General features: G+C 33.9%; 1 protein-coding gene across 1 annotated transcript; it reads right to left on the bottom strand.

Annotated features, from left to right (window-relative positions):
• Positions 1–1,506: 1,506 nt before the first annotated feature.
• Positions 1,507–3,252, bottom strand: LOC107961006 (uncharacterized). Its single transcript, XM_016897250.1, has one exon. The coding sequence runs from the start codon at positions 3,250–3,252 to the stop codon at positions 1,507–1,509; it is 1,746 nt and encodes a 581-aa protein (XP_016752739.1).
• Positions 3,253–10,638: the final 7,386 nt, after the last annotated feature.

Below are 10,638 nucleotides of genomic sequence, written 5' to 3'. Positions count from 1 at the left end.
TATTTACTATGATTGCCGAGGTGTTGAAAGTAAGTATAATTATGATGATTTAAATGTTCAATATTAATTCGACATGGAAATGAGAAAGTATGTAAGTTTGTATGTAAATAATACATTATCTTATTATGTTTTTGTATTTCAGCAATTTTATGTATTGTATCTGATTTTTGAATCATAATTGACTATTGAAAATATGGAATCAAGTATTAGAAAGAGAGAGAAATCCCAGTTGAACCTTCGGAAAGATTGGATGATACAGATGGTATGTAGCTAGGTCACATGTATGGTGCTGAGTGCACATCATGTGTACAAGAGAGCTACGAGATATTATGATGTAGCTAGGTCGCATGGGTGATACTAGTGTACACCGTGTAGACAAGAGAGCTACGGGATATATGTAGCTAGGTCGCATGCGTGGTTCCAGGTGAAGGACACCATGTAGACAAGAGAGCTATGAGATAAACTGGCTAGGTCACATGGGTGGTACTAAGTGTTCACCATGTGTACAGGAGAGCAAAAATTATGTGTACAATCGAGTTAGGTCACATGAGTGGTGCTAAGTGAAGGCCACTATGTATACAAGAGAGCTTCGATTTTAAAGGTGGGCTATGTGCGATACCATTGCGATCTGTTATTATTCCGAAGCGTTCAATTGGGAAATTGATTAAATGAAATTGTGTATGACTTTGTGATGATAAGTGTAAGTATATACGTGTGTAACTTATGAGCAATATGCTCAATATGTGATTGGAAATTGGAAAGATTTTTATAGGAAAGTGATGAATATAATTGAAGTGTGAAAGATCAAAATTGACAATAAAACTGTTCTGGATAGTTGCAGTGACGTGAATCTAAAAATCTACCAAAAATAGTAGAAATTGAATCAGAGACTGAATGAGATATCAAATTAGAGCTTAATGAGTCTATTTTCATATAACAAAAACATAGCAAGCAAAGGAATTGAGATATTTAAGTTTTTGAGAGACTAGTTCAGAATGACTATGTGATCCCCTGTTCTGACTTGGAAAAATCATTAAAAATTTTACAAAAATAATTATGGGATATAATTTATATGTTTGAAATCCTTAATGAGTATAGTTTTAATTGAAATAAACCAAAACATCCTTTGAATTCTTTACGAGGAGAAAATCGATTCGTAGTGAAGAGTAGTCAGGATATCCATTCCTGTATTCTGTTGATACAAAATAGGTACTTTGAACAACGTTCCTTCTAATTCAAGATAAACGTCGCGTGCGACTTTATTTATCTTTATAATGCTTTTGTCTGCGATTTGTACATTAATATCATACTGCGTATCTTCCCATTTTTCTGGGGGTATTACATCTTTATGCGCTACACAGATACTTGCACCAGTATCTATATAAGCATGAAGGTGATAATACATATATCCCTTAAATTTTAAGCCAACCTTAATATATGTACTATTAGGGTTAGTTATATTACATTCGTATTCCTTGTACTTCTGTAGGTAGATTTTATCTAACCTTATTCGATGAGTTCCCATTCTGATCCTGGATCATCAGAAAACTCTCGTATTTCTTCTTCAGTACTATATTCATAGACTGATATTTCAGAATCTGGTTCAGATTCTATAGGTTCATAGCCAATAGAATTAATATATTCTAATTGCTTAATCATTCTATTATTTTCACGTTTATGCCTTTGAGGGCATTCATTCGCATAATGTCCTTCCTCTTTGCAGAGCCAACATCTGCAATCTTTCTTTTTTCTAGGGCAATCCTGTTGCTTTCTAATTTTATCCCTATTTTCATAGTGATTATCCCTTAATTCGTCATATGATTTCTTTCTTCTATGTCCTTTTTTATTATCTTTCTTATATCGTTTTCTACGATACTGCTTTTTATATTTCTTGTATCTTCGAGGTACGAACCTCTTACGATACCTTTTATATTTCTTCCTATGCTTATAGGAAGATTTCTTTCGGTGATCTCGTACGGGTCTACAACCCCATCGAGTCGGTATTTCAATTAATGCTGAATCACAGCATGGTCCTGTGTTCGTAAATCTTTTAATGTCTTCATTAAAATATTTTTCTTTGCATTTTTCTTCCATTAATTCTTGGACACACATTATCCTTCCTGCTAGATTATTGCATAATCTATTATCTTTCTCTTTATCAAATCTTTTTTCTAATTCGTCTTTCCAAGTAGGAGGGAATTTTAAAAAGAATTGTTCTTCATATTTCGTATATTTTTCTTTGGTTACCAATTTATGGAACCATTTTTCATATTTGCATACAAAATTTCTCCAATAACATAAATCACAAGGACGCATGTTATTTAAGATATATTCTGCTTTTGCTATTTCTTTCTCTTGCACTAATGCTAGATTTACTTGATTAAAACCAATAAATTCGTTTATTATCAAGCTTTTAATCTTTCCTAATCTCGTGCTTATGGTATCATCACTCGTTAAGTAATGAGACCTTAATGCTTGACCTTGTTGTGAGCTCCACCAGGCTCTCACATTTCCAGTCATAAAATGTTCTAGAAAATCTTCTAGATCTGCTACGGTTTCTAAGTTCCTTTTACTTAAGAAACTCATTTGTCTATACCATCCTTCTAATTCTTTCATTCTGTCCAAAACACAGTCTAGATTCAACCACCTATTATTATAAGCGTTTTCACTATGTGTTAATTGGTATTGCGGAGGTATTCTACTTCTAAATCCTTCTCTAAAATGTCTTCTAGTAGTATTTCTACGTTTACTTCCTAGTCTTCTTCGTTGAGTGTCTAGTCTAGGTAGACCATCCATATCAACGTTTAATCCGTCTAGATCAAAGTTTTCAATTCCATCAGTTAATGGATCTAACTCTGGATCATAGTATTCATTCATTCCTTCTTCACTAAAAGTTTCACTCTTAGCTTCATCATGCAAAATATTTCCTTCATCATCCTCTACCTTAAATCTAGTATTAGATGATTCTCCTTGTTCATATTTTCTTTCAGGTTCTTCATCCTCAGACATTTCCTCAATTTTAGGTTCTGTCTCAGGTTTTTCCATTTTTAGGGTTTCTTCATGATCATATTCATAATCACTTTCACCACTAAAAATATATTCATCCATGTCATCTTGGATCTGGAGTCCGAACTCCATATCACAAGTTTCTTGGATTAGAGAGTCTAACTCTCTTTGGTTCTTACAATTCCTAATTCTTTCGCCTAATTCTTCTTGTCTTCTAAGAGTCCTTTCTTCTTCTCGTCTTTCCATGGTGGGACGGTTTGAAGATCAGTCTTAGATAATATTGGAATTGGAGGATCCAATTTTGTCCATGTTAATTTCTTAGGTGCTTTAGGGGTACTGCTATTTGAAGGTAGATTATCTATCTTCTTATATAAATCCCTAATTAAATCTTCTATCCTTCTTAGACTTTTGTCCGTATATTCTTGGTTTTCTGTTAATTTTTCAACTATTACAATTAGTCCTTTTAAATTCTTTGCTATTTCACTATTATCTTGTAGGAGTTTGGGTAAATTCCTAGATAGATAATGGGAAATGCTCTCATTCTCTTTAAAATCAAATTCATTCCTCATAATTTTTTGTCAATACTTCTAATCATATCTTTTACTTCATTTAATTCTTTTTGCGTATTTAACGCATTTCTTACGTTTGTAGGTTCTTCTAATATTATAGGTATACTAGAAGGGTGTTCTACGGGTACTTCATCATATTGCCTGTTTGGTTGTCTAAAGCTTTGACTTTGACTCCTATTAAGGCTACTTCCTGCTCTAGCTACTAAGGCTGAGCTATCATTATAGTTTCTAAAAATATTTTCAGAAACTCCTTCTAATTTGTCTCCATTAGTAATCCTAGGGACACTAAAGAGACTTCTTGGTATTTCTATCAACTTGGTTGATGTTTTTGCAAATATTTGTTCTATTTCAATTTTATTGCTAGTTCTAAATTGAACTGAGTAATGCGAATTACTCAATCCATATCCTACAGCATATAGGATGCTGAAAGGATAATCATCCTGCCTCATTAAGTCTTGCCTTAGATATCTAAAGCTTAATCCTATTGAGGTTCCTATGTAGTTCGAGATGAGTGGGATTGCTATTTGCAAACTCACATCAAATTTTACTGCTGGATAACCTAAATTACCTTCAAGTCTTCCTATTACTATTTCTTCAATGAATAAACTGTACTAATTGGCTAGACCAAAAAATTTTGAAAATTTTATGGTAAGAATATATATGGATCTAGTTTCATAGAAAATTAACGGTTTGTAATTTGGAGTTTTGTAGCTCCAGAAATAAATAATTTAGTTTCTGGTACTCTGCTAGACAGCTTATTTTGAACCTGTTTATGATTGTAATAGTGAAAGTATGTGTGTTTGTGATGGTAATATTCCGGGAACATATTGTGACTTTGTTTAAAGTATGATAATGTATTGTTTATTAATATTTACATACTTACTTACTAAGCTATAATGCTTACTCCCTTCCTTTTCGTTTTCCTATAGTGTCGCAGATGTTAGCTCGAGTTGGAGGTCGTCGGAGGTTAAATCACACTATCAAACTATTGATCGATATATAAAGGTTTTAAAGTATTTTAAGTTTTTGGCATGTATGGAGACTCGTTTAATTGTTATTAAGTTGCTAGGAATTGGCTTAAAATACTGACCTATGTTATTTGAAGGTCTCTATTGTATAAAGTCATTTAATGTAGATAGTCTTGATTATGTTATTAATTATGAATCGGTTTTTATACGATGATTAGTGATTAAGTCCGGTAATGCCTCGTACCCTGTTCCGGCATCAAACATGGGTAAGGGGTGTTACAGCCTTTCTCTCGTGGCTACTTGTTACAGGCTTAGAATCAGATGGCACTACCCCTTTAGTGAGAGAAGGTGTATTACTCTCTACATCATCAGCTACAGCTTTTTCGGGATCCATTACTATATGAAAACACAATTTAAACAGTCAGGAATCATCACACTATCGCAGAGTATATATGGCATGTAAAGCTAGACTCTCACACAAGCTACGTTAGTCCTAGAATCGAATAAATTGTAGCTTTGATACCAATAAAATGTAACACCCCTAACTTGTATCCGTCGTCGGAATAGAGTTAAGAAGTATTGTAACAGCCCATTTTTGAGTCAAATCAGAACAATGGTTTAGGGACCACAAATCTAAGGTCAAAATATTTATTTTATTATTTTAATAAGGTTTACAGCATGATAGAATTATTGTGTGAAAGTTTCGTAAATAAATTTTACTGTTTGAATGCTTAATTCGATAAAAAGGACTAAATCACATAAAGTGCAAAACTTGTGTTCTATTAGCTAAAAGTGTCAAATAGCTATAGAACATTACAGTAAAGGTCCTTAAGTGGTAAATATACCATTTCTAGGTTAGTGGATGTTAATGGTTTGGCATAAATGAAATTTTGAATTAATTTTAAGGTTAAAATGGTAAATGGTTAATAAATGATAAAATAATTAAAATAAAACATATTATTTCAATGTCATCTTCACTTAGCTGAATCTAAAGAAGAAAAAGAAGAAAATTTTTGTTCATCTAGGGTTTGTTCAATAGAAGTTAAATTGGTAAGTGATTTTGACTCGATTTTTGATGATTTCTACGTTTTTAAGATCGTTGCTTCATATTCTAGCTAGCCCGTACCTTAGATTTTGAAATTTCTAAAGATTTATCATGTTTCTATTGTTGAATGCTTAAGTAATTTGATAGTTAATGATGCATTTTGAATAATTGTTGATAATTAAACTAGTTTTGTAAAGTGATTTTTGACAAAACTGTCAAAAATGGATTAAATTGTGAAAATGTAAAATTAGGTGGGTAAAAGTGTGAATAAATTAAAAATATAGGTTGCTAGTAACATGTGGTAAATTCGGCTAAGCATGGATTGTACTAAATTGCATGAATTTACAATTTTATGTGATAAGGACTAAATTATAAAAATATGAAAGTTTAGGGGAAAATGTGTAAAATAGCCCTAATATGTGTTTTGGGCTAAACTGCATAAATAGTTAATTAAATAAGTTGATTTTGATAATATATAGATCAAGATAAGCTGAGATCGGGTTTAGATTAGGGAAAAAAAAAGTTGATGAATAGTTGATAATTTCCATTCGAGCTACTCGAGGTAAGTTCGTATAATTAGAATCAAACTTTTAAATACTTAAAATAATTGTAATGAATGTGTATAATTGAGTAGTTGGTATATTTGGAATGTGAATGCCTTATCGATATAGTTTATTTGTTACCAAGCCCCGTTTGAATCGTAAGAATTCGTAGGATACGTGTGACATGTCACTAGGGTTACCATTTTGGTTGAGACCCTGCATGTGTTGCAAACTCACCACAGCTCGTATGAGCTTACCAATATATCAGATGGTAAGAGCTTATTGTTCTTAGCTCGTATGAGCTTACTGTTTCAGCTCATCAAAGCTTACCGTTTCAGCTCAATGAGCTTACTGTCCATTAGCTCAGGAGAAGCTTACTGTTCATAGCTCAAAAGAGTGGAAAATGATAAGGAATTGACAAATTACTGATTTATATGTACTGTATATCACTCGAGTATCCCTCGAGATTCTAATAGGTTCAACTTGCATAAATTCTGTGATATGGTAAAGTAATGTTTATACAAACGAATTGCTGATATACGATTGAAAGTAAAATGTTACAAATGATGTTCATGATATATGTGAATTTGATACGATACAATGTATTGAGTATTTACATTGAGATTATGGATGGTTTCATGTATTTAGATGACTAACTTGTGATGAATGTTTGTGTTTAGGTATTTGGTAATTGAATTGAATATACTTTAATTATTGCCTTGATTATGTATAAATGGTAAGTTTAGTTCTGAATTATATGGGCTTACTAAGCTATAAAACTTACTCTGTTTCTTTTTCCACGTTTTATAGAGGTTCGATAGCTGTCTCGTTTGGGACAGTTTGGAGTTACACATCACACTATCCAATTGTTGGTTGGTACTTTTGAACTTGTGGTTATATGTAAATATTGCATGTATAGGCTAGTTATAATGGTGATAATTATGGTCACTTGAGATTGTGATTTTGGTACAGATTGTGTTATAAGTCTAATCCATGTGATTTGGCTAAACTTGTTATTATGTTTAGGTATGTTTTGGCAATTAGTTGACGGAATGGGAATATGCAAATGTGTTTTGTTATATGGTAGGTTTATGAATGGGAAATGTATGATATTAGCTAAGTATTTGAATACTTTGAGAAAATGATATCAATGTGTATGAAATGTTAAGGAATGGTTGTCAATTGGGTTGTAAAAATGTTACCATTTATGCTTTTGTACTTGTGTGAAAATAGTGTGGCATAATGGCTTTGCAAATAGCCTATTTTTGTCCACACGGGTAAAGACATAGGCGTGTGTCTCAGCCGTGTGTGATACATGGTCATGTTACATGGTGGTGTGTCCCTTGATGATGATATTAAATGAAGTCAGTATGCTCCACATGGTCTCACACATGGGTGTGTGACTTGGCCGTGTTGAATAAGTCAGTATACCCTACAGGTTTGGCACGGCCTAGTACATGGCCTAGCACACAAGCGTGTGTGACCACTTTGAAGGGCAGATGGGCTAGACACATGGGTGTGTGGTTGGCCGTGTGACCCAAGTTAGTATATTTTCTAGTTTTCACATGGCCTGGCACACGGGCATGTCTTCGGCCGTGTGATGCAAGTCAGTATGTATGCCTTGTTTCCACATAGGGGCGTGTCTACTAGCCATGTGAGGCACATAGCCTGTTCACACTGACGGGTGGTTCCTGTATGTTTGAAAATTTTCTAAGATCCTATAATTTTTCATATGATATCGGTTTAGTCCTGAACCATTTCTAAAGCATGTTTAAGCACTCGTAAATCCTTATAAGGGACAATATGATGGTGTTAAATGATATTTGAATATGAATACATAAATGTATGAGTTTTGTATGTTAAATGATGTGTTTTGTTAGGTAATACCTCGTAACCCTACTCTGACGATGGATACGAGTTAGGGTGTTACATTTATTGGTATTAGAGCCATGGTTTAGTCAATTCTAGGACTAATGTAGCGTATGTGAGTCTAGCTATACAGCCATATCTAAAACTGTGATAGTGTGATGTCTCCTGACATTTTCAGATGTGTTTTTATCTAAAACTCAGCAAATATGCTCGTGAATGTGTTTCTTCTAAAGCTATAATGTGTAAAATATTCGAAGATCGATTGACTGAAGAAATTAGACTATTAGTTGGAATTCTTGAGCCGAAAGAGTTTGTTGTTCTATTTGATAGAGTTTGTAATGTCGAAGAACTTTGCAAAGAGAAAAGAAAAGCCGATTCTGAGGCTAAAGGCTTTAGAAAGAGATTTGCAGGCAAATCACATCATCAGCATCAAAGAATCTAGAGAATATCATCCTCATTCTACTGCTTCTGTGGGGATTTCGATTAGAGACAGAGATGCCAGACATTTTAGCTTTAAATCTCAGACGATATCATTGCCAATATGGGTAGTGTTAGAAATGCTGGGTCTGAATGTAAACACTGCAATAAGCAATATTACGGTGAATGTAGATTAGTGAATGGAGCTTGTTCTAAATGTGGATCTCTTGATCATTATCTCCTGGACTGTCCAGAAAGTTTACAGCTGAAAAAGATCCACCAACGAAATTAAGTAATACGGCTACTAGAGGAAGACCACCCCAAAACACTGGAAATTCGAGTGGTAAACAAGGTGCTACGAGAGCTTCTGTTGTGAGATCTAAGGCACGAGCACCTGCCTGAGCTTATGCTATCCGTGTACGGGTGGAGGCATCATCGCCAGACATTATTATCGGTACTTTTTCTCTTTTTGATACTGATATAGTTGCATTGATAGATCCTGGATCAACCCATTCATATATCTGTATGAATTTAGCATTTAAAAAGAGTTTACATGTCGAGTCTATAGAGTTTGTCAGTAAAGTATCGAATCCCTTAGGAAAGTCTGTTTTAGTTGATAAAATTTGTAAGAATTATCCTTTGATGACTTGGGGTTACTGTTTTCAGGTTGACTTGATGCTTCTACCGTTCGATGAGTTTGATGTGATTCTAGGAAAGGACTGGCTGACTATGCATGATGCAGTTGTAAATTGTAGGCGAAAGGTTATGGAATTGAAATGTCAAAATGGTGAAATTCTTCGGGTTAAGTCTGATGATTCGAGTGAATTACCTACTGTGATATCAGCTATGTTAGCCCAGAAATGTATGAAAAAGGGTTATGATGCATATCTTGCATACGTACTGGGTACTAAGGTGTCTGAATCAAAGATTGAATCTATTCCTATTGTTTTTGAGTTTTCGAATGTATTTCTAGAAGAATTACCGGGTTTGCTGCTGATCAGAGAGGTTGAATTTGGTATTGAATTAGTATTGGGAACAACATCGATATTGATAGCTCCGTACAGAATGGCTCCAATAGAATTAAAAGAGTTGAAAGCTCAGTTGCAAGAATTGACAGACAGAGGTTTTGTGCAACCAAGTTACTCTTCTTGGGGTGCACAAGTATTGTTCATGAAAAAGAAAGATGACACAATGAAAATATGCATCGATAACAGACAGCTGAATAAAGTGGCTATAAAGAATAAATACCCTCTACCGTGGATTGGTGATTTATTTGATCAGTTAAAAGGGGCTACAGTATTTTCAAAGATTGATTTGAGATCGGGATATTATCAGTTGCAAGTTAAAGAGTTGGGCCGAAAACTGCATTCAGAACAAGGTATGGACATTATGAATTCCTTGTTATGCCTTTTGAGTTAACTAACGCTCTTACAGTTTTCATAGATTTGATGAACCGGATATTCAGACCATATTTAGACAGATTTGTTGTTTTATTCATTGACAATATTCTGATTTATTCGCGAGATGAATTTGAACATACTGAGCATTTAAGAGTTATGTTACAAACTATACGTGTTGAGCAATTATTTGCAAAGTTCAGCAAACGTGAGTTTTGGCTCCGATAGGTTGGATTTCTAGGGCATACTGTTTCAGCTGAAGGTATTAGAGTTGACTCGAGTAAGATTTCTGCTATTGTTGCTTGAAAATCTCGAAGAAATGTGTCTGAAGTTCGTAGTTTTCTGGGTTTAGCGGGATATTACTGAAGATTCATAAAAGGATTCTCGATGATTGTGACACTGATGACACGACTGCTTCAAAAGATGTGAAGTTTGAATGGTTAGAAAAATGTCAGCAGAGTTTCGAACAATTGAAAGTACTATTAACTGAAGCACCAGTTTTGGTTCAACCGGAATCAGGGAAAGAATTTGTGATTTATAGTGATGCGTCATTAAATAGTCTGAGATGTGTTCTAATGCAAGAAGGAAAAGTTATAGCTTATGCTTCCCTATAATTGAAACTGTGTGAAAAGAATTATCCTATGCATGATTTAGATTTGGCTGCAATTGTGTTCGCATTGAAAATTTGGCGACACTACTTATACGGTGAGAAATGCCACATTTATACGGATTACAAAAGCTTAAAAATATTTGATGTCATAGACAGATTTGAATCTGTGACAACAAAGATGGCTCAAGTTATTGAAAGATTATGTCTTTGTGATT

Source organism: Gossypium hirsutum, chromosome A05, assembly GCF_007990345.1.
Source record: "Gossypium hirsutum isolate 1008001.06 chromosome A05, Gossypium_hirsutum_v2.1, whole genome shotgun sequence".
In the NCBI taxonomy this organism is placed as follows: domain Eukaryota; kingdom Viridiplantae; phylum Streptophyta; class Magnoliopsida; order Malvales; family Malvaceae; genus Gossypium; species Gossypium hirsutum.
Note: the sequence above shows the minus strand (reverse complement) of the source record. Positions and strands in the feature narration are given on the sequence as shown.

Excerpts from the sequence above, each read along its gene's own strand:
- LOC107961006 (XM_016897250.1), bottom strand. The coding sequence starts at position 3,252 with ATGGAAAGACGAGAAGAAGAAAGGACTCTTAGAAGACAAGAAGAATTA.